This window comes from Tachyglossus aculeatus, chromosome 26 (assembly GCF_015852505.1).
Source record: "Tachyglossus aculeatus isolate mTacAcu1 chromosome 26, mTacAcu1.pri, whole genome shotgun sequence".
Lineage (NCBI taxonomy): Eukaryota > Metazoa > Chordata > Mammalia > Monotremata > Tachyglossidae > Tachyglossus > Tachyglossus aculeatus.
The window spans coordinates 12,091,396-12,114,819 of record NC_052091.1 but is presented as its reverse complement, the minus strand read 5'-3'; the positions used below and the strand labels follow the sequence as shown (position 1 = coordinate 12,114,819).

The 23,424-nt window shown below is 46.0% G+C and overlaps 1 protein-coding gene and 1 non-coding gene across 3 annotated transcripts; one reads left to right on the top strand and one right to left on the bottom strand.

Moving 5' to 3' along the window:
- Window positions 1-472: 472 nt before the first annotated feature.
- Window positions 473-18,990, bottom strand: IDH3A (isocitrate dehydrogenase (NAD(+)) 3 catalytic subunit alpha). 2 transcript variants are annotated; one of them, XM_038767219.1, is made up of 11 exons: window positions 18,918-18,990; window positions 14,435-14,497; window positions 12,137-12,220; window positions 9,355-9,469; window positions 8,292-8,479; window positions 7,662-7,795; window positions 6,123-6,225; window positions 5,976-6,040; window positions 3,992-4,076; window positions 2,552-2,704; window positions 473-1,180 (listed from the first exon to the last, which is right to left on the bottom strand). In XM_038767219.1, exons 1-11 carry the CDS (start codon window positions 18,942-18,944, stop codon window positions 1,097-1,099), a joined length of 1,101 nt encoding a protein of 366 aa, XP_038623147.1. In that variant the 5' UTR covers window positions 18,945-18,990; the 3' UTR covers window positions 473-1,096. The 2 variants fall into 2 exon arrangements, with proteins under 2 accessions (XP_038623147.1, XP_038623146.1); XM_038767218.1 differs by lacking the exon at window positions 18,918-18,990 and adding an exon at window positions 16,352-16,469.
- On the top strand, window positions 14,839-14,974 carry LOC119946311. The gene has a single exon (XR_005456417.1). It is a non-coding gene; the product is annotated as a small nucleolar RNA SNORA7 (small nucleolar RNA).
- Window positions 18,991-23,424: the final 4,434 nt, after the last annotated feature.

The window sequence follows — 23,424 nt, the reverse complement described above, 5'->3', positions numbered from 1 at the left end:
CGTGGCCTTTTTTTTCCAATTTCTGGGATTCAGCCCAGGCCCGCTCATCTTTTCAGAAACGTCTCTTCATTGTTTTGATGGGGAAAGGTACTACTTAGTGCTCTGGGCTAAATGAGTTCAACTGTGTGCTGGACTCCTGCACTGCAGGCAAAATGGCACCCTCTCACTATCGCCAAAGATAAGGAGCTTTAGAAATAACATCTTCAGCGGTTCTAGAGGACAGAGGATGTCCTGGTTAAGTAGTGGGAAGTACATTTTCACACAGTTACACACACGCTACATGAAATAATACAGTTTGTGGTATGGATTGAAACTCTTTAGTACAAATATACAGAAGGCTGAATTATTCAGGATGGCAATAAGTATCCAAAAGAGGCAAGCTTCACGACTGAATGCCTAAAGCGTGTCCTCCATTATAACTGTCCCCTATGGACCTGTTTGCCGATTTTTAAAAACCAAAGATACAGCTATGTTTAGTACAGACATGGTCTGAACACTTTATTCATGCACACAGTAAGTCATTTGGAATCAAATCTGTCTTATTTAGATGACTACAGCACTTGGAAAATATACCATCTTCTCAGTCTTTGATGCCTCTCTGCCTAGGAAATTTCTCTTAAACCCATCTACCCTTCTGAGGACGTTAGTTTGTGCTATGGGGTCAACGTATTGTTCCATTCAGGCCCCAGAAAATAGGATTTTCCTTTTTAAAAGTTAGCTGATTTGTATCATTAATTCAGTCACTTTGATATTTACAGCAAGTCTTTTCGGAAAGGAAAAGAACTGTTCAACACAGGAGTCAAACTGTTAACAGAGGCAAATGACACAGCACAGAAATCCATACTTACAGTATACAAAAGTTTTCACCAAACTGACACATTTAATAAATAAGACATGGTACTTGGTAAAAGGTCCACTGAAAGCAGTTAAGAGCAACACTTGCATCCTTTAGTTGCATTTAGTATGAAAGAGCCCCGTCTAAAAATGCTATTTTAAGAAATCGGCAAATAAACGAATGGGAGTGAGATATACAATCTATTTCTGGGTCCTGTCCGTTAGGAGTGACTGCTGTAAACCGATCCAAGACGAGGCCATTTTAATCTAAGTCTAGCACTCGGCGACAGATCTCTGAGGTGAAGTCTGAGCACTTGGCATTCCCTCCCAAATCTTTTGTCAAGCTCTGGAAAAGAAAGCAGAGGAATGAAGGATTAGAAGCTTTCAGAAAAACACAATGAACCAGTTTGGGACTAAGACTATTCATTTTGCTTTGTGAATTATCTGACAGTTACTCTTCCCCCATTTAAGGCCTTACTGAAGGCATATCTCCTCCAAGAGGCCTTCCCTACGTCCTCCTTTCCTCTTCTCCCTCTCCCTTCTGCGTCACCCTGACTTGCTCTCTCTATTCACCCACCGCCTCTTCCAGCACTTGTGTACATATCTAATTTATTTATATTAATGTCTGGCTCCCCCTCTATAATGTAAGCTCATGATGGGCAGGGAATGTGTCTGTTGTATTGTCCTCTCCCAAGCGCTTAGTACGGTGCTCTGCACACAGTAAGTGCTCAGTAAATACGACTGACTAAAAAGGAGCCACTGCAGCAGGGTATACTTTTGGGCACAGTTGTCACCCAAATTGATTCAACTGCCAAGAACCATTTCTGAAGGGAAGTTTGATATCATGGGTAAAACCGTTTTATACTAATCAAGCTGAAAAGAGTTGCTAGCCTCCCTTCCCTGAGACATTCCATAAAAGTGGTCCACACCATTCCCAGTGATTCAACTTTAATCTCCTGACTCCTTAATGGCCTTTAACAACAGCGCTCTACCTCTATAAACATTTTGTACTCTATTATTTTCTCCTTTCTCTAATCTATTTTAATGTCTGCCTCCACTGTACGCTCACTGTGAGCAGGGATCTTGTCTACCTACTCTGCTGATTTGTACTTTCCCACACACTTAAAACAGTGCTCTGCACACATACATCGATGGACTGATCTACACGAGTAAGGATGTGGTATTCAAAGCACCTTCCTATTGAGATGGAGCGTGACTGATCAGACATCTCTGTTTAGTTACTTATTTTTACTTTTACAGCAAGTCAGCACACCAACTCCCATTTAATATACCCACCAGATTATTTACAAGACTGAAATCGAGCTCTTGGGTCAAAGTCACGAAATTTAACTCCTAGAACTCTTGTAGCAAATGCGTCCCAAACTTTTGTCAGTTTGGAAGGTGGAGGATTTTTATTCATCGTTGATTGCCAAAGGAAACTCGTCTCACACGAGAAGCAAGGTAACCTAGTGGAACAAGCACGGACCTGGGCTCCTACTCTGCCCTTGGGACCCTGGGCAACTCACTTAACTTCTCTGTGCCTCAGTTCCCTCATCTGCAAAACAGGGACTGAATACCTGTTCTCCCTCCTATTTAGACAGTGCACCCAATATGGGACCTGATGATCCTGTACCTACCCCAGTGCTTAGAACAGTGCTTGGCACATAGTGAGTGCTTATCAAAGACGACATGACTTGTCAGAAAAGCGGGCTGGTACCTTTCCATCTTTAATTGTAGCAAAACACGCAGCCTCGATTCTATCGGCATGGCTGTACAACCCCATGTGACGTAGCATCATCACGGCACTGAGCAGGAGAGCCGTAGGATTTGCCATATCCTTTCCAGCAATATCGGGGGCTGTCCCGTGAACCTAAAAAAGAAGACACGTTGCGATTAAAGCATCACCTTGACCCCCTGGGCATCAATGAATGCATGTCACAGGACCGAAGAAAACTAAGTGACCCCAGTCTTATTGCCACGGACCAATCTTTCCAGAACATCCACCTCGTTCAGGGCCCTGGAGTCAGGGAATGAAGTCTTGCAATTAAGCAATTTCAATTAGGGCTGACCTCCTAAAATGGATCTCTTCCAGAAGAAAACGTTAATTTGACAGCCAAGGCTTGGAAAGGGTTCTAATATGGTCCAGTCAAACCTCTGTTTGATGGACCATTCTCCACTATGACTGGGTAGTGATGGCTGTGGATATCTGTTTCAAGACTGGTTTCCCTTACTCAGAAAGCTATAGATCAAAAAGCAGGTGACCCAATAATAATAATGATAGCATTTATTAAGCGCTTACTATGTGCAAAGCACTGTTCTAAGAGGTGGGGAGGTTACAAGTTGATCAGGTTGTCCCACAGGGGGCTTACAGTCTTAATCCCCATTTTACAGATGAGGTAACTGAGGCCCAGATAATAATAATAATAATAATGATGGCATTTATTAAGCGCTTACTATGTGCAAAGCACTGTTCTAAGTGCTGGAGAGGTTACAAGGTGATCAGGTTGTCCCATGGGGGGGCTCACAGTCTTCATCCCCATTTTACAGATGAGGTAACAGGCACAGAGAAGTGAAGTGACTTGCCCGAAGTCACACAGCTGACAATTGGTGGAGCCAGGATTTGAACCCATGACCTCTGACTCCAAAGCCCATGCTCTTTCCACTGAGCCACGCTGCCCAAGAGACCACCACCAATATTCCCATGGACCCTGGCTTCCTCTTCAGGCATTTGAGTCCTCTAGGGCCTAAATGTTAACCCGTTCACAGTTTTGGAGTTCTTCCAGAATGCCACTTCCCTGAATAGCAAGGTATTTCATTCATTCATTCAATCGTATTTATTGAGCGCTTACTGTGTGCAAAGCACTGTACTAAGCACTTGGGAAGTACAAGTTGGCAACATATAGAGACGGTCCCTACCCAACAACGGGGGTATATATGGATTTTAGAAAATCCTAACAAAGATATAACCGGTACTTTTAAAAATCAATTTAAATTCTTAAATTAGATATTTAAAAGAATCATTTTCTAAGTGGATAGTTCTTTGGTAAATAACATTAAATAAGCCTCAAAAGGAAATCAAAAACTTTTCTTGGATTCATCGCCTTAGAGTTTTGACTACTCAATGACAATTCACCTCCATCATTTATAGTGTCCTTACCGATTCAAATATCGCAACACCGTTAGCTCCAATGTTTCCACTTGGGGTTACACCAAGACCACCAATCAATCCTGCACACAAGTCGCTGAAAAAAAAAAAAAAAGAATTCAACAACTTGCAGTCAAAATTGGATAAAAATCTAGGAGACTTCAATTCAGAATGTCAGGGTATATTCACGAAAGGGAGAAGATCTGGAAAGGTTGAGTGGGGAGAGAAGTTAAAAAAGATCTCATGCTCCCATTCCAAGTTACCCAGGTCAACACCTCCCTTCTCTGCCAACACTGGTTTCCAGAGAAAAATAATGCCCTGAGAGGAAGCAGCAGCAATCCTCATCCCCATCTTTAAGGATTTTTTTTAATGGTATTTATTAAGCGTTTACTATGTGCCAGGCACTATACTAAGCATTGGGTTAGACACAAGCTAATTAGATTGGACATAGTCCCTGTTCCACACAGGGCTCAGTCTTAATCCCCATTTTAAAAGTGAGGCAAAAAGAAGTTAAGTGACTTGCCCAAGGTCACACAGCAGACACCCAAGAGGACGTGGAGGGGCAAAAGACTGTTTGGGGAAACACAACCCCTGCCACGCAGTCCCAATATATGCCCTATTTTGCTGGGAGCTCAGAGCCATGTAGACCCGATGTCCCATAGTGGCTGCCAAATGGAGCTAAGGAGACACCTGAGCCTGCTGGAGAAGGGAATTCACATCGCCCTTTGGACTTGTATCAGGACATTTAGGGGTATTTAAGACCTGCGCTCTCTTGACGTGGAAGAAAAACCACTTTCAAAGACACTGGTACCTCCACTCTCAGGAAGAAAGGGTCCAATATCTGCAAAGGGTGCTGACCATCTAAAAAAAGAAAAATACTAACCCAGGAAATGCTACTGGATCAGACCAATGGCTCACTCAGCCCAGTATTCTGTCTGATAGGGGTAACGGGGTACTGAAGGAACCCTAAGTTCCCCTAAACTTAAGGAATACACCACTTAACATCTCATTTGATGATGGCATGCGTTAAGCGCTTACTATGTGCCAAGCACTGTTCTAAGCGCTGGGGGTTACAAGGTAATCAGCTGTCCCACGTGGTGCTCAGTCTTAATCCCCATTTTAGAGAGGAGGGAACTGAGGCCCAGAGAAGTGAAGTGACTTGCCCAAAGTCACACAGCAGACAAGTGGCAGAGCCGGGATATGAACCCATAACCCCTGACTCCTAAACCCGGGCTCTTTCTACTGAACCAGCCATCATGAACTGCTTGACTATGAATGTATGCAAACTCTGCTTGAACCTATTGCTGTTTTCTACTTGCATTACTTCCTGGGGCAATGAACTGCATATGAAAAATATATGTATATTTAAAACCTAACCAAACCCAAACTCAAACAGTTGAAAAGAAAGGTGAAATTGTTGAACAAATTACAGCCAAGGACATTGATTGATTTGGACAATCAATCAATGGAATTTATTGAAATTAAGGAAGGCAACATTTAGGAGGAAAGAAAGGCCTTACTAAATGAACCCAGAATTCTGCATTGAGGGGAAGTGCCTCTCACTGAGGTGGGATCTCACAGGATCACAAATCCAGAAGATCCAGGAAAAAGGAACCAAAAATACAATTTCCCAGGCATGGACGTGGGGAAACTGTTTCATTTTCTTAGTGGAATTCACACGTGCACTAATGTCCACACAAAGGCTTTCAAACAAACTGGGACAGGATGCCACAATTTCCTTGCTGAATGCACAGGGGGTAGGGATGGGTGTCCTCTTACTCAAGATTTGTTTAGGGGATACCTGATGCTGATGGCTACCATTTAAATGCACTTTAGAAAGCAGGTGGCATCTTATTAGCCTTTTGTGCCCATTAATTGCCTATTGGAAAAAAAAAATCCAAGCCCTGAGGGCAAGGGACAATAGTTTCTAGGGCATTTGCTAATATATCCAGCAACTAAAAAACAAAGGACTAAAATTCTTGTTAGATAGACTCACCTGAGAATGTCTCCATACAAATTTGGCATAACAAGAACGTCAAACTGGGATGGATCTTGGACCATCTAGGGTGTAAAAAAAAAAATAGTGTTTTAAAATTAAAACACTAGACCATAGAAAATTTAAACAATAAGAGTATGGACTTACATTCAAGCATACAGTATCGAGGTACATCTCATTAAATTTTATGTCTTTACAGTTTTCTGCAACTTCCCTGCATTTTTGCAGAAACAGTCCATCTGACATTCGCCTGCAAGGAAACAAAAATGTCACTGCAAAGACCTACACAAGTTGAAATAAGTATTACTTTAAAACGCATGAATGCCTGAGATGATGCAATCAAAAATGGAAATTTAGGGGCAGATCTAAAATGCAACTTTCAAGATCCTATTTTCCCAATTTCAGCTGAAAAGTCTTTTTGAACTTGGCAAAATGCAGATGAAACAAAAAATGCAGATGAAACAAAAAATTACGACACCTCAAGTTCAAAGGTGTTGAAAATACTACATAGAATAAGATGAGGCCCTTTAGAGATTTTGATTTTGTATTATTACAAGAGCATGAGAGAGAGCCAATGTCAGTTTATTTGAAGAGAATACTAAAATCAATTTGAAAAATTACCTTCTTGTATACAGTACACTTCCTTTATTCCACATTGCATTGCCTTATGCCAAATGCTGGTCTTTAAAGGCCTAAGGTATTACTGCAGTGATTCAAAATTTCAAGGAGCTTGGAAAAAAGGTGAGGCCGAGTGGAAAAAAACAACACAGGCCTGAAAGTCAGGAAACTCAGGTTCTAATCCCAGTCCTGTCACTTAACCTCTTTGGGCCTCAGATACTCATCTCTAGAATGGGGGAAAAGATCTGCTCTCCTTTTTTTCCAGGACTGTAAATCCTGTCTGGGACACAGACTGTTTCTGATCAGATCATCTGGTACTCACTTTAGCATATACTAAGTGCTTAATAAATACCATAATTATTATTTATTAAAATTAAGCATCCTTCCCCTAATCAATCTTAATTACTTTGCCTCTAAGTTTCTATTTCCTGCACCTTCTTCCTGAATAACATTAGAATCGTCAGTTTTCTCAAAACAAACTCCTTTAGTTCCTTTTTTTCCTAGTTACCACTACCATAGTCCCTGAATTACCCCTCTCTCCAGCAGTTTCTTCTGGCCTCAAATATCCAAAAGAGTTCAGAATTGCATTTTGGGAAACACTGTACAAGAACTAGTGATTTACCCTTTCTTTTAATTAAAAATGGCATTTGTTAAGTTTGTATTGTGTCAAACACTGTTCTAAGAGCTGCGGTAGATACAAGATAATCAGCTCAGACACAGTCCCTGTCCCACATGAAGCTCATTCATAATAGAAGTAGGAAAGAGAAAAGGTACTGAATCCCATTTTACAAGTGAGGAAACTGGGAAGAGAAGTGAAGTGACTTGCCTAAAGTCACCCAGCAGACCAGTGATCTTTCCACTAGGTCGCTTACTCAACTATTCCCCGATTGTTGTCAAATAAAAATTTGATCTAGGTGAAGGGAAGAGAAATAAATGCAGGGCACTGCAGAGAATCATGTGATTATTCATCACAAGCTCACTGGAAAAGTCCCTGGGTTTTAAGAGAAAACAGAAGCCCGCTGGAAGCCTAAAGAAAAGATTCTGCTTTACTGTCTCTCATGAACATACATAATATTTGCTTTGTGGACAGCGGTGACGTTGCTCCTATGATTGTTTCTGGCATACTCAAAAGCAAACTCAGCTATGCGCTTGCTCGCTTCCTCGGTGATGAGTTTGATACTCTGTACAACCCCGTCAACAATCTGAAAGAGAAAGACTGCATTAACCGCACAGGGCCAAACTCATCTGAATGGTTTTCTAGCTTAACGCCTGGATTCATATTACCATTTCAGTAAGCAAGAATAACCTTGCACTGTAAATGAATAAATTTACTTTATCTTTTAATTGTGCCGTTCCTACCGGGTTACTGGCATACTAGGCGCCTATGGGAGGAGCCTCTGGTTTACTAAATCAGGGTGGCAGAGAGCTTTTCATAGGTATCAAGTAGCTTAGCGAGGGCAGAAGAAGGCTGTCAGTCCAAGAATGGCTGCAAGAACGTACTGATTAGCTGAATTTGTGGCTCTGCGTCAACTGGGGTTATCGGGTAGGAGCCACCGGACACAGCCTCCCACCCAAAGACCATTCAAGCACTGCAGGCTCTTGTTCTGGTCTGTCAAGATAACACGGCTTATTTTTTTTCCCCTCTGCCTCGTACAACCCATCGGAGACCAAAAAGCGCATGTATCAAACAAGACGTACCAAATGCTCAATTCCACTGTACTCTCCTTCTGTGTTCTCTCGAATCGTGACAATATTTACATCGGTGTAAGGGGTCTTATAGCCTTCGATTGAGACGCACGGACGGACGTTTGCATAAAGGTCAAACGTTTTACGCAGCAGCAGATTCATCGAAGGGTGCCCAGCTGCTATTGGAGTTTTCAAGGGGCCTGGAACAAAGAGGATTGTCTGAATGACAAGATAGCTCACGACAAGGTCAGAACAACCTACTGAGTTGAGTAGGAACACACTATCCCACACAACTTCTCTACAGTGCAAGAAGTCTTCCTGGAATGGGGATAGAGAAGCAGCCTGGCTTGGTGGAAAGAGCACGGGCTTGGGGGTCAGAGGTCATGGCTTCTGATCCCAGCTATGCCACTTATCAACTGTGTGACTTTAGGCAAGCCACTTAACTTCTCTGTGCCTCAGTTACCTCATCTGTAAAATGGGGATTAAGACTGTAAGCCCCATGTGGGACAACCTGCTGACCTTGTATCTACCCCAGTGCTTAGATCAGCGCTTGGCACACAGTAAGTGCTTAACAAATATCATAATTATTAATTATTATTAATAACCTTCAAAACCAATTTGTTAAAAACTATTGACTATAATCATGAGATAGACAATGTTTGCACCTGTCATAAAACTCCATGGCCCAAAATGTGAAGGATAGTGTCACTTGAGGTTGGTTTCATAATAGTATAATACCTCCACTGCAAGAAGTCACAACATCTTAGTACAAAAATGTTTACTTATGGAAAGGTGTGCCCCACTGCACTCAGAATGACCAAACTGGATTCAGTGGTTTTCTTCTGTATATCATAAAACCACCTGCAAAGTCAGGCCATCTCCCAACCAAGGACTTGGACCTCCAAAACAATCCTTTGTTTTTTAAGCTATGTTCTTAATGATGCAGTTTTCATTATCTGATACATTACAAATCCTTAAAAATTTAACCAAGGGAGTGACAGCTTAACTTTTACCATTTGGATTTTACTTGATGATTAATTTCTTTCCCTTTCAATTCTAAGTATTCTTGTGGTACCTTTCAGTCCCATCTTGTTTTTATCCATAGATTCTTTGGCATCTGGAGGAATCATCCATTTCCCTCCTGGTCCTTGGATAGCAGTCACATTTCTCTCTTCCCACTGGATTGGAGCCTAAACATCACGTTTGTAATAAATCATTTTGGGTAAGAGACATTTTTGCTAAGACCAATAAGCACTATAAATCATCCATACAGTAAAAAACAGACTACCAGATCAATCAATCATATTTATTGAGTGCTTACTATGTGCACAGCATTGTGCTACTTGATAACTGAGCTTGTAAACAAACATCTTTTATCCAAACCACTGGTTATTTAAACCGAGGCCAGCCGGCCCAGAAAGGACAAAAGTTTGGATAACAGAACCAAATTAGACAAGAGCCAGTTAAAGATGCCAATCCCATTTTGTTCAGATTTCTAAAATTTTATTATTAAATTAACCTCGGGCCCAGCAAATTTGGATCGCTGGTTTTCTACGCTAATTATAATTCCCTTCATCCTGGGGTATTTCAAGTCTGTTGCTGGCTTTCAACCTACTGGGTTGTTAGCTGAAATTGCCGGGGGATTCAGAATGGAACAGGACAGGAAAGCAGAGTGGCCTAGTGGAAAGAGTTTGGACCCGGGAGTCAGAGGACCTGGGTTCTAATTCTAGCTCCGCTCCTCGTCTGCTCTGTGATCTTGGGCAAGTCGCTTCATTTCTCTTTGCCTCAGTTCTCTCATCTGTAAAATGAGGATTAAGACTGTGAGCCCCATGTGGAACAGGGACTGAATCCAACCTGATATACAGTGCTTGGTACGTAAGTGTTTTTCAAGTACCGTAATTATTATTATGAACACCGACAAAATTATCCAGAGAGTAAATCTGTGGTACATAGAAGCTCAACTGGGTCTAGACATGTGACCACCTAACTTTTCCCTTATGAAACTATCCCCCCTGTAATTTCCTTGGGAAATCTCCAGTTTAGTCAGAAGTTACCACCTGTCCCCTTTTTTCATGAAGCTTGGAAGGGAGGTGGCTATAATTAGCCTATCTTCATTAAATAACATAGGGAGATGCCACATCTAAAAACGTGCAAATATGGAACCAAATATATTGATCTTGGATGAGCAACTGAGCTATCAAGTTGCCACCAGCACTCCCTGATTTGCACTCTGAACTGTCCCAGGGCCTGTGTATTGAACTGTTTGTCCATGTCACTTGCACAGAATCCCCCACAACCCCATTTTCAAGTCTCTCGTTAGTGTGGGATACTTGAAATAAAAAGACGAAGTTCAACTAGGGCTCCATGTCACTGCTCTGTCAAAACCGAATTCCTCTGTCTTCTATTTCTAAACTTGACTAGCTAAAGTGTATGCATGTATCTATCTATAAATACATATAGTTGTCCTTTACATTCGAAGAACACACCACTGACAGTGAAGTTCACCTTTGAGTGTGTTTAGGGCTGGAAAGGCCAATCTAGAACCAGAATGCACACAAACTGGCTGCCCCTTGTTAAGTGGTCATGCTTAATGTTTGTGGTCCCTGAAGCGACAGTACATATAGTACTAAGAGGCAGTATGCTAAGTACCCAGACTAAATTTCGTTACCATAAAAATCTTAGTGCCTCAACAATCACATGTGGTAGGATCTGTTGCGGAAGTGTCCCTCCCTGTCGTGGTCACTGCCCTAGACACTTACTAAAACTATTTCACGGAATTGGGACGAGCCCATCAAGCTTCGTTCCCTTGACCTTTTGGGGTGTTCACCCTCCCAAGCCCTCTGTGACTCAGGAAGAAAGGTGCTGATTGGAAGGCGGAGCCGTGACGGGCCCTGACTGGCCTCAGCCTAGGGTCGAAAATGGGCATCCCGGACCTCACCAAGCCCAGATGCAGGTGAGAAATGGGCTCTCGGCCAGATCCTGACCGCTTCCCCCCAGTCCTGAATATGTCCGTGTTCCTCCTCATGCGAACGTGTGTGTGCGTCTGCCTGTCCATCTCCCTGGCTCCATGCATCTGGGACTTTGTGCGGTGAGGGAGGCAGTCCCCTCAAGGCCCACCGTCAGAGGCTGCCGTGGCGGTTCAACATTTGAAAGCACCCAGCCTCCCCATGGCGAGGAGAAAGTAGGGAACATGATGGCTCTAGAAGCAGGGACGGGCTGGGGAGCCGGGGGTGTCGAAGGCCCCTACGGAGCACTGTTTGCCCTAAGGTGGGGCAGACTCCCCCCGACCTTTCATCATGACATCAATCTGCGGGCCCAGCGTAGTGAATGCAGCCCCAAAAGCATCAGAGCCGCCACGTAATGGAGTGGATGGCATCTTTTTCTCCATCATGAGGACGCCCCCCGACGCCAGCCCCTCAAGGGACCGAACGCTTGACCCATGTACGAATGAGTCAGCCTGGTGTCTGCATCTCATTATTTTCCCCCAGCCCGCTCCCCAAAACACATGAAATGAACAGCTGGCAGGCACCCCTCCCTCCTACTAATTGGGTCAGCAGCCATTTATGTAATTTCTGACAGGACTCTAGATCAGAGGAACAACGTGAGGCTGGTGAAGTAACTTTGTTTAAACTGTTGATGGCAGCTAACACGGTAGGTATTCACATTTCTTTGCCTTTAACTCAATGCAAATAATGCTGGAACTTATTCTAACTGTAAAGGATATGGATCTCACCAAATTAATGGGAACGTGTACAATTCAAAAAATTTCTTGTAATCTAGAAGCATACGGCTACCTCTAGGAAACCTGAAGGCTTTTATAAGGACTGTAAGGCAAGTTTCTTTAAAAGTCCACATACTTTGGCAGCATCAAAAATCTTCATAACAGCAGCGGAAATTTCTGGCCCGATACCATCTCCTGGGATTAGCGTTACTGTCTGCACCTAAGTCATCAGAAAGCACAGCGGAAAAGGGAGTGAGGAAAACAATCCACATCAGTGCACGGCAATTATTCAGAAATGGGTATTTTACTTTAGAAACCACTAGATCCTCTTAACACATCAAAAGAGTACATCTGTTAAGAAAGTTAACATAGTAGGCATCAGCAGTCTAAACTTCCAACAGGTTCTTCCAAAGAAGAATTTCTTCTATCCATACTCAATTTTGAGGGCCTCTGGACCAATTGTACTAGCATCCTTCTGCACGCTGAGACATTTTGTTCTAGGTCTGCTGGCGGCCCAGAAATGGTCTGGGCACTCTCACTGCTCCTCCACCTACATGCTACAGACTCAAACTGACAAGGTAGCAATGACTTTCAACACTGTCACCCCACTGCTAGATAGGGACTGTCTTACAAGGGCTACCGCCGTTATGGCTAACTTCAGAGTGGCCTACCGGATAAAGCACAGCCGGGGAGTTGGAAAGATCTGAGTTCTAATTCCGGTTCCACCACTTGTCAGCTGGCTGACCTTGGGTAAGTCACTTCACTTCTATGTACTTCACTTTTCTCATTTGTAAAATGGGGATTCAGACTCTGAGAGCCCTATGTGGGACATGGACTGTGTTCAATCTGATTATCTTGTATCTACCCTAGCACTTAGTACAGGGCCTGGCACATAGTAAGTGACAGGCTTCTAATCCATGTTAGAAAGGTGCCCAAGGTTGTTTTTTTTTCCTTCTGGAAAATTACTATTTTTACTCAATTTTCCAAAGTTCAAAGCTTTCATATCAATGAAAGCAGCACCCATGACATTATCTAACTGAGCTGTGTAGGCCTATTCCTGGAATAGCTGCTAAGCCGACATATGAAATAAAGCCACCATTTCAAAGAACAACAAAAATATCACTTCAGAATAGGTGGACAATTAGTCTCCTCCTGGGGGATCCTGGGGCGGGGTGGGGGGTGGTTGCAGCCCCCTCTCCTCGTCCCAAAAATGACCAACATGGACTTGGAGTCAGTAGATTCAAGACAACGATCTAATCCCTTTATCATCTGTGTGGCCACGGACTTGCACCTCTCTGCTCTCTTGGTCCCTCCAGGTCAGTTCCTTCAGGAAAAGCTCTGACTATTTTGGAGCTCAACTCTGAGCCCTCCTGAAGTTGAATCCTCCTCCCAATTCCTTCCAACACCTGCTCGAGATTTTCCCAAACACAAGTGATTATTACTGGTGAAAAATGGGTTTGAAAATTACATGACTGCTCAGATTGGAGCGATGCTAATTAAAGGAAGGACTGTACTTTGAAATTTCTGTTTGAAGGTTGTACTTTGAGTTTGGTGACAAGGCTCACTGTGAGCATTAGCAAAGCTATAAGAATTTTTGTGTTCTCTTCCCAGTATCATTTGCTTGTAAGTACTAGCCTATGAATCCACAGACTAGAGAAAGTCACTTTCATCATCTTTTTTTTCTCCTTACCAGGGAATGTTTGCCTTGGAAGAACTTCCTTTTTATGGAAACTTCACATAGCTCTTACATTCCAAACAGCATATTAAGAAACCCAAATAAGATCACAAAAGGAGGCTGGGCGGGGGAGGGGAGAGGGAAAAAAGGAAATCACTGATTCACAATAAAACCCGTGGCATCAGCTTAGAAATGCACAGTCTTTTTTTTAGCTGGGTATCCTAAAAGCAGCAGATTTAGCATTAAACAATAGCGACACTGCGGTCAGAAAACCCTGGGTAAAATGCAGGCCTAAAGGGCCTTTGAAACTTTGGAGATATTCTAAATGGTAGGTGAAATCCACTGTTTTTAGGAAAGCTCACAAAACAAAGCCTGAAGCAAAAATTGAAGCTTCTCAACAACTTTCAATTTGCTCTTGGAATTTTTGCACTCATTTTTTTTCCAAGTTTTTGAAGTAGATTAGGAAATGTGTCAACAGGCCCAAGGATAATGTTCACCTATTTTAACAAGGCTTATTCAGGCCGGAGAATGCAAAAAGCCCTCCCCAGCCCACCCTATCAAAATTCTTCACGTTGTGCAACAGACCCAAAAGGTTCATCGACAACTTAACAGACGGAAATGTAAGACTGACAGAGGATGGGGCTGTTTTACTGTCAGCTCCTCTGCAGAAATGGAGATCATCTGTGACAGAATAAATTATGAGACACTTTTCTTGAGAAACTTCTAAGGAGGAGAAATAAAAGAGGTAGCCATACTCACACCACTAGCTAAACCTCTGGTCACCTGTTTTGAGTTGCTGAAAGCCCCCAGCAGCCGGGACACCTGTTTCAGAAGCCAAGACAACAGTTAAGTCAGGCGCTAGACAATATGGAACAAATTCAATATGGAACCCTTTAACCACTTGATTTTCACCCCACCCATAGCCCCACAGCCCATTGGTACACATCCATAATTTGTTTCTATTAATGTATGTCTTCCCCTCTAGACCGTTAGCTCCTTGTTGGGCAGTGAACGTGCCTACCAACTCTGTTGTATTGTACTCTCCCACGCACTCAGTACTGTAATCTGCACAATGTAAGCGTTCAATAAATACCATTGACTGGTTGAAGTCAGATAGGAAAATTAATGGTTTGGAAACACTAAAAATTTCCCCACGCATCTCTGCCCTTCAGGATCACACCTGGAGAGTTTCCAGTACTCTACTAGTCTTGGCTATGGGAGGGAGAGTAAAGCAGAGGAATATCCATCCATTCCTAGCTTGGCCAGTGGCTAGCGAGTGGAAGGCAATCTGCTACAAATCAAAACTACCCTGTGCTGAGCAGCAGCGGCACGGGAGAGACTCGAGGGTGGAGACTCAGGTTTACTGCGCGGAAGGCGGCAACGGTAAACCACTTTTGCATTTTTACCAAGAAAACTCTATGGATCCGCTACCGGAAAAATTGCAGATGGAGGTGGGGTGTTCTGGGAGAGATGGTGTCAACATGGGTCGGAGGCAACGCGAAAGCATGAAACAAGACACGCATCTTTATAAAGGTAAGCCCTTTGCAAAAATTCAAAGGATAATTTGGAGCTAGACGGAATCACCCAACTTCATCTTCCATTCTATTCTTCCTGTACCTGAAAGATCTTACGCTAGACAACTCTGCTCCAATTTTTGCTTGTGCTGACGTAGGCATAAGGATGCAAGAGAAATTTTGCAATCTTCTCCAGCTTTTGATTCCTAGCATTTCTAATGTGTGGCTCTTGAGAGTGCAGCTAGAAGGAAAAGGAGGCCAGGCTGCAATTTGAAGGCAAAATGTGCAGGAACGATCGTTATTTTAATGAACACGAAGGGAAAACAGTCAATGTTCTTCCTGAGCTCACAGTGAACTTGGATCATACAAGATGGTAACGTAGGCAAAAACTGCACAGTTTGATTACTAGTAAATATTTTTGTCTGTCTCTCCCATTGGATGGGGAATGTGTCACTTTCATTCAATTCATTCCATCATATTTACTGAGCGTTTACTGTGTGAAAAGCAGTGTACTAAGTGCATCTTGGTTTTGCTTCCCACAAGCTTAGTACAATGCATTAAACCAGTAGGTGCTCAATAAATGATACTACTTCTACTTTGAGAAGCAGCATGGACTAGTAGAAAGAGCATGGGCCTGGGTGTCCGAGGATCTGGGTTCTAATCCCTGCTCTGCCACTTGTCTGCTGTGTGACCTTGGGCAAGTCACTTAATTTCTCTTTGCCTCAATTACCTCATCTGTAAAACGGGGATTACGGCCGTGAGTCCTATGTGGGACAGGGACTGTGTCCAACCCGATTATTTTCTATCTACTCCAGTGCTTAACACAGTGCCTGGCACACAGTAAGTGCTTAACAAAATACCATAAAAAATGACAATCTCAAAGATACACATTGGTTTATACCCAACAAATAATAATTACATTTATCAAGTCCTAAGGACCAAATACTGTGCTGAGCACAGAGGAAGATCCAAGATATGATTAGACACAGTCCTTGTCCCACACGGAGCTTACGGTCTAAGTGGGAGGGAAAACCAGCATTTTAGCTCCATTTTACAGATGAGAAAACACTGTGATTTGCCTGGTCACCTGGACTAATGAATGAATTAGGCCATTTAATAAAGTGACAGAGCAATAATTATATTACAATAAATTGATATTTACATGCCCAGTGGAAAGACCAGGAATCTTGGAGTTACAGGACCTAAGGTCTAATCCGGGTTCCGCTATTTGTTTGCGTGACCTTGGGCAAGTCATTTAACTGCTTGTGCCTCCGTTTCCTCATCTGCAAAATAGGGATTAAATTAAGATGTTCCATTCAAGTGTCTTCATAGTATTACAGCACCTCCCAAGAGTAAACATTTTATTCCCCTTTCATGGCTATGCTCTGTCCCACAGCTCCAAGATTTAATTCATTCCTTCCCAGTATTAAAAAAAAACAAAACCCAAGAAACTGCTTCATCATCAAGTACTGGTGATTCCTCACCTTGCTGTAAAAATAGGGTGACCAATGGAGGAAAAAGTATAACACCCTAAAGAGACCGATGCTTATATGAAGGAGGTAGTTAAATGCAGCTCTGACCTTTTACCAGTTTAGAGGTCACAGATGACATGAAAAAAATTAAAATTAGAAATTTAATTTACAGGGAAAGTTTGTCTTTGTTGTTGAATTAGGGCACTGGACAGAACACTTGGACAGGTGAGTTCTGTTCTCGGTGTGAATTACTCTGTGACCTTGGACCTTCCTCTCCAAGGTGGAATGATGAGAACACATCTCAGGATGTGCAAAAAGAACCTATGAAATGTTTATATACACAGTTATTGGGTGAAAGTTGCTATATAAATATCCAGACTTAGTAACCAAGTTGGAAGGAGGGCGGGGGGGGGAGCAAAAAGACCCTAGAAATGATTCCAAGCCTCTCAGCACAGAAATGTGGAGCCAAAAATCCTAGATTGCAAAGTCCTCCTTTACTCCAAAGAAATCTCTGGGGAAAGTGACCATCGGTCCAATTCTGAGGTTACCACTATTAAATAACCTGGCATTAAAAAAATTCTTGAAAACAGGTCCTACATGTCCACCCTCCCTCACAAGGTCGTACAACTCCTGTTTGGGGTGGGAGAAAATAGCTCCAAACCTCACAATTTCAAGCATTAACTATATAGCTAGTTGTGACAATTTAGTGAAACTCTACCTAAGGTTATCTGGTCCACTAACCACTTATCCCGTTTATCCCACTATCAGAAGAGAAAAATACAGTCCTTGCAAGCTGTAATGCAAAGACGCATTGAAGAGTCTCTGAATAGAACGTTGGGGTTGTTTTAAAGTCGCATGGATTCAAAAAGACAAAAAAAACCCCACAAAAAACTCAGATGATCCTTTGTGAGCCCGGTAATGAAAGTAAAATCGATCCTTTGGTCATGAGCTCCTGATGACAGAACCGAGTAAAACCCGGTAAAGGGGAAGAAGCGTGGCCTAGTGTTAAGAGCCCGGGCCTGAGGGGACCCGGTTTCTAGTCGTGACACTGATACTTGTCCGTGGTGTGACCTTGGGTGAGTCATTTCACTTCCCCATTTGTAAAATGGGGATTATTAACAATAATGATGGTATTTGTTAAGCGTTTACTACGTACCAGGCACTATATACTACGTGCTGGGAGTGGATACAAGGTCATCAGGTTGCCCCACGTGGGGCTCCCAGTCTTCACCCACGTTTTACAGATGAGGGTATTGAGGCCCAGAGAGGTGAAGTGACTTACCCAAGGTCACCCAGGAGACAGGTGGCGGAGGCGGAATTAGAACCCACGACCCGCGACTCCATTAAGTCTGTGAGCCCCACGTGGGACGGGGACCGTGTCCAACCCATCTCGTCTCCACCCACTACAGTGCCGGCTACTTAGTAAGCGCTTAACACGTGCCATGAAGGAAAAAAAAAAAACGGGTGAGATCCCGGCCCGGAGGCCGCTAACCCTTGGAGCCACCACGTTGGAAGGGGGGACTAGAACAGGGCCTGCCGCATAATAATTAATAATAAAGTAATAATAATAATAATAATAATAATGGCATTTATCATTTATTAAGCGGTTACTATGTGCAAAGCACCGTTCTAAGCGCCGGGGAGGTTACAAGGTGAATCCGGTTGTCCCACGGGGGGGCTCACAGTCTTAATCCCCATTTTACAGATGAGGGAACGGAGGCCCAGAGAAGTCAAGTGGCTTGCCCGAAGTCACACGGCGGACAATCGGGGGTGCTGGGATTTGAACCCACGACCTCTGACTCCAAAACCCGCGCTCCTTTCCGCTGAGCCACGCTGCTAATGGGCGCTTCGGAGGTAGGATGATAATGGTACCGATAATGATGCTAGTATTAATAGGGATTATTGGGGAGGGGCAGGGACACAACGGGCCCGGGGACGGACGGACGGACGGAGGGAGGGAGGAGGAGGATGCGGGGGCGGCGGAGGGGCGCGATCGCGGGGGGCCCCGGCGCCAGGATCGGCGCCCGCCGTGACCTTGAGGTTCCGAGCGGCCAGTCCGGCCCCGGCGGCGGGAGCGGGGCGCGGGGCGCGGGGCGCGGCCTCCCCGCGGGCACAGGGCCGGGAGGGACGGAGCGAGGGCGGGCTGCCGGCCCCGGGCAAGGGAAAAACTCCCCCCGCCCCCTCCCGCCGGCCGCCCGCCCGTCCGTCCGCCATCCGCCCGCCCGCCCGTCCCCGAAGCCCCGCCGGGGCGCTCACCTTGGGGATCCAGGCGGGAGCAGCCATCGCGGGCGGCGGGGCGGGGCCGGGCCGGGCCGGGCTGTAGCGCGCAGACTCCCTCCTGCAGCCGCACCTCCGGGGCCCCGCCCGCGCCCCGCTCCGAAGCCCCGCCCGCTCCCGGCTTCTCCTCCAGAAGCCCCGCCCGCTCCCGCTCCAGAAGCCCCGCCCACTCCCGCTCCAGAAGCCCACTCCCGCTCCAGAAGCCCCGCCCGCTCCCGCTTCAGAAGCCCCGCCCACTCCAGAAGCCCCGCCCTCTCCCGGCTTCTCCTCCAATCCCCGCCCGCTCCCGCTCCAGAAGCCCCGCCTACTCCCGCTCCAGAAGCCCACTCCCGCTCCAGAAGCCCCGCCCGCTCCCGGCTTCTCCTCCAATCCCCGCCCGCTCCCGCTCCAGAAGCCCCGCCCGCTCCCGCTCCAGAAGCCCCGCCCAATCCAGAAGCCCCGCCCTCGCCCGGCCTCTCCTCAAAGCCCCGCCCCCTCCCTCTCCAGAGGCCCCGCCCTCTCCCGCTCCAGAAGCCCCGCCCTCTCCCGGCTTCTCCTCCAATCCCCGCCCGCTCCCGCTCCAGAAGCCCCGCCCTCTCCCGGCTCCTAAGCCCCGCCCACTCCCGCTCCAGAAGCCCCGCCCGCTCCCGGCTCCGAAGCCCCGCCCTCTCCCGGCTTCTCCTCCAATCCCCGCCCGCTCCCTCTCCAGAAGCCCCGCCCACTCATTCATTCAAACGTATTTATTGAGCGCTTACTGTGTGCAGAGCACTGGACTAAGCGCTTGGGAAGTACAAGTTGGCAACATATAGAGACGGTCCCTACCCAACAGTGGGCTCACAGTCTAGAAGGGGGAGGCAGACAACAAAACAAAACATATTAACAGAATAAAATAAATAGAATAAATATGTACACGCTCCAGAAGCCCCGCCCGCTCCCGGCTTCTCCTCCAATCCCCTCCCGCTCCAGAAGCCACGCCCACTCCCGCTCCAGAAGCCCCGCCCACTCATTCATTCATTCATTCAATCGTATTTATTGAGCGTTTACTGTGTGCAGAGCTCTGCACTAAGCGCTTGGGAAGTACAAGTTGGCAACATATAGAGACAGTCCCTACCCAACAGCAAGCTCACAGTCTAGGAGGGGGAGACAGAGAACAAAACAAAACATTTTAACAGAATAAAATAAATGGAATAAATATGTACAAGCTCCAGAAGCCCCGCCCGCTCCCGGCTTCTCCTCCAATCCCCGCCCGCTCCCGCTCCAGAAGCCCCGCCCACTCCCGCTCCAGTAGCCCCGCCCACTCATTCATTCATTCATTCAATCGTATTTATTGAGCGCTTACTGTGTGCAGAGCACTGGACTGAGCGCTTGGGAAGTACAAGTTGGCAACATATAGAGACGGTCCCTACCCAACAGCGGGCTCACAGTCTAGAAGGGGGAGGCAGACAACAAAACAAAACATATTAACAGAATAAAATAAATAGAATATATATGTACAAGCTCCAGAAGCCCCGCCCGCTCCCGGCTTCTCCTCCAATCCCCTCCCGCTCCAGAAGCCCCGCCCACTCCCGCTCCAGAAGCCCCGCCCACTCATTCATTCATTCATTCAATCGTATTTATTGAGCGCTTACTGTGTGCACAGCACTGGACTAAGCGCTTGGGAAGTACAAGTTGGCAACATATAGAGACGGTCCCTACCCAACAGCGGGCTCACAGTCTAGGAGGGGGAGACAGAGAACAAAACCAAACATATTAACAGAATAAAATAAATAGAATATATATGTACAAGCTCCAGAAGCCCCACCCGCTCCCGGCTTCTCCTCCAATCCCCTCCCGCTCCAGAAGCCCCGCCCACTCCCGCTCCAGTAGCCCCGCCCACTCATTCATTCATTCAATCGTATTTATTGAGCGCTTACTGTGTGCACAGCACTGGACTAAGCGCTTGGGAAGTACAAGTTGGCAACATATAGAGACGGTCCCTACCCAACAGTGGGCTCACAGTCTAGAAGGGGGAGACAGACAACAAAACAAAACATATTAACAGAATAAAATAAATAGAATAAATATGTACACGCTCCAGAAGCCCCGCCCACTCCCGGCTTCTCCTCCAATCCCCTCCCGCTCCAGAAGCCCCGCCCACTCCCGCTCCAGAAGCCCCGCCCACTCATTCATTCATTCAATCGTATTTATTGAGCGTTTACTGTGTGCAGAGCTCTGCACTAAGCGCTTGGGAAGTACAAGTTGGCAACATATAGAGACAGTCCCTACCCAACAGCAAGCTCACAGTGTAGGAGGGGGAGACAGAGAACAAAACAAAACATTTTAACAGAATAAAATAAATGGAATAAATATGTACAAGCTCCAGAAGCCCCGCCCGCTCCCGGCTTCTCCTCCAATCCCCGCCCGCTCCCGCTCCAGAAGCCCCGCCCACTCCCGCTCCAGTAGCCCCGCCCACTCATTCATTCATTCATTCAATCGTATTTATTGAGCGCTTACTGTGTGCAGAGCACTGGACTGAGCGCTTGGGAAGTACAAGTTGGCAACATATAGAGACGGTCCCTACCCAACAGTGGGCTCACAGTCTAGAAGGGGGAGGCAGACAACAAAACAAAACATATTAACAGAATAAAATAAATAGAATAAATATGTACACGCTCCAGAAGCCCCGCCCGCTCCCGGCTTCTCCTCCAATCCCCTCCCGCTCCAGAAGCCCCGCCCACTCCCGCTCCAGAAGCCCCGCCCACTCATTCATTCATTCAATCGTATTTATTGAGCGTTTACTGTGTGCAGAGCTCTGCACTAAGCGCTTGGGAAGTACAAGTTGGCAACATATAGAGACAGTCCCTACCCAACAGCAAGCTCACAGTCTAGGAGGGGGAGACAGAGAACAAAACAAAACATTTTAACAGAATAAAATAAATGGAATAAATATGTACAAGCTCCAGAAGCCCCGCCCGCTCCCGGCTTCTCCTCCAATCCCCGCCCGCTCCCGCTCCAGAAGCCCCGCCCACTCCCGCTCCAGTAGCCCCGCCCACTCATTCATTCATTCATTCAATCGTATTTATTGAGCGCTTACTGTGTGCAGAGCACTGGACTGAGCGCTTGGGAAGTACAAGTTGGCAACATATAGAGACGGTCCCTACCCAACAGTGGGCTCACAGTCTAGAAGGGGGAGGCAGACAACAAAACAAAACATATTAACAGAATAAAATAAATAGAATAAATATGTACACGCTCCAGAAGCCCCGCCCGCTCCCGGCTTCTCCTCCAATCCCCTCCCGCTCCAGAAGCCCCGCCCACTCCCGCTCCAGAAGCCCCGCCCACTCATTCATTCATTCAATCGTATTTATTGAGCGTTTACTGTGTGCAGAGCTCTGCACTAAGCGCTTGGGAAGTACAAGTTGGCAACATATAGAGACAGTCCCTACCCAACAGCAAGCTCACAGTCTAGGAGGGGGAGACAGAGAACAAAACAAAACATTTTAACAGAATAAAATAAATGGAATAAATATGTACAAGCTCCAGAAGCCCCGCCCGCTCCCGGCTTCTCCTCCAATCCCCGCCCGCTCCCGCTCCAGAAGCCCCGCCCACTCCCGCTCCAGAAGCCCCGCCCACTCATTCATTCATTCATTCAATCGTATTTATTGAGCGCTTACTGTGTGCAGAGCACTGGACTGAGCGCTTGGGAAGTACAAGCTGGCAGCAACATATAGAGACGGTCCCTACCCAACAGTGGGCTCACAGTCTAGGAGGGGGAGACAGACAACAAAACAAAACATATTAACAGAATAAAATAAATGGAATAAATATGTACAAGCTCCAGAAGCCCCGCCCGCTCCCGGCTTCTCCTCCAAGCCCCGCCCACTCCCGCTCCAGAAGCCCCGCCCACTGCCCCGTTTCTTTATCATAGCATTTACTAGGCGCTTACTCTGTGCGAAGCACTGTTCTAAGTGCCCTGGGAAGGTTACAAGGTGATGAGGTTGCCCCACGGGGGGCTCGCAGTCTTATTCAGTGGTTTTCTTCTTCCGTTTGGACCCGCCCAGAAAGCAGATTGAATTCTGAGTCGAAGATGACAGCAGGTTGTATGCCAGCTCATGAAGTGACTTAATGACGGCATTTTTTTAAGCGCTTACTATGTGCAAAGCACTATGTTCTAAGCGCCGGGGAGGATACAAGGCGATCAGGTTGTCCCACGGGGGGCTCACACTCTTCATCCCCATTTTACAGATGAGGTAACTGAGGCCCGGAGAAGTTAAGTGACTTGCCCAAAGTCACACACCTGACAGTTGGCGGAGCTGGGATTTGAACCCATGACCTCGGACTCCAAAGCCCGTGCTCTTTCCACTGAGCCACGCCGCTTCACACTTGTCTGCTGGGTGGCCTTGGGCAAGTCGCTTCACTGGGTCTCAGTTCCCTCATCTGTAAAATGGGGGAGAAGACTGTGAGCCTCACATGGGGCAGAAACTGTCCAACCCATTTTGCTTGTATCCACCCCAGTGCTTAGTACAGT

Coding starts and splice junctions, on each gene's coding strand:
- IDH3A (XM_038767218.1), bottom strand. CDS start 16,444: ATGACTTGCCCAAGGTCACGCAAACAAATAGCGGAACCCGGATTAGAC. Junction 6,041..6,122: donor TCGATACTGTATGCTTGAAT/GTAAGTCCATAC, acceptor TTTACACCCTAG/ATGGTCCAAGATCCATCCCA. Junction 2,705..3,991: donor GTGTTGCGATATTTGAATCG/GTAAGGACACTA, acceptor CTTCTTTTTTAG/GTTCACGGGACAGCCCCCGA.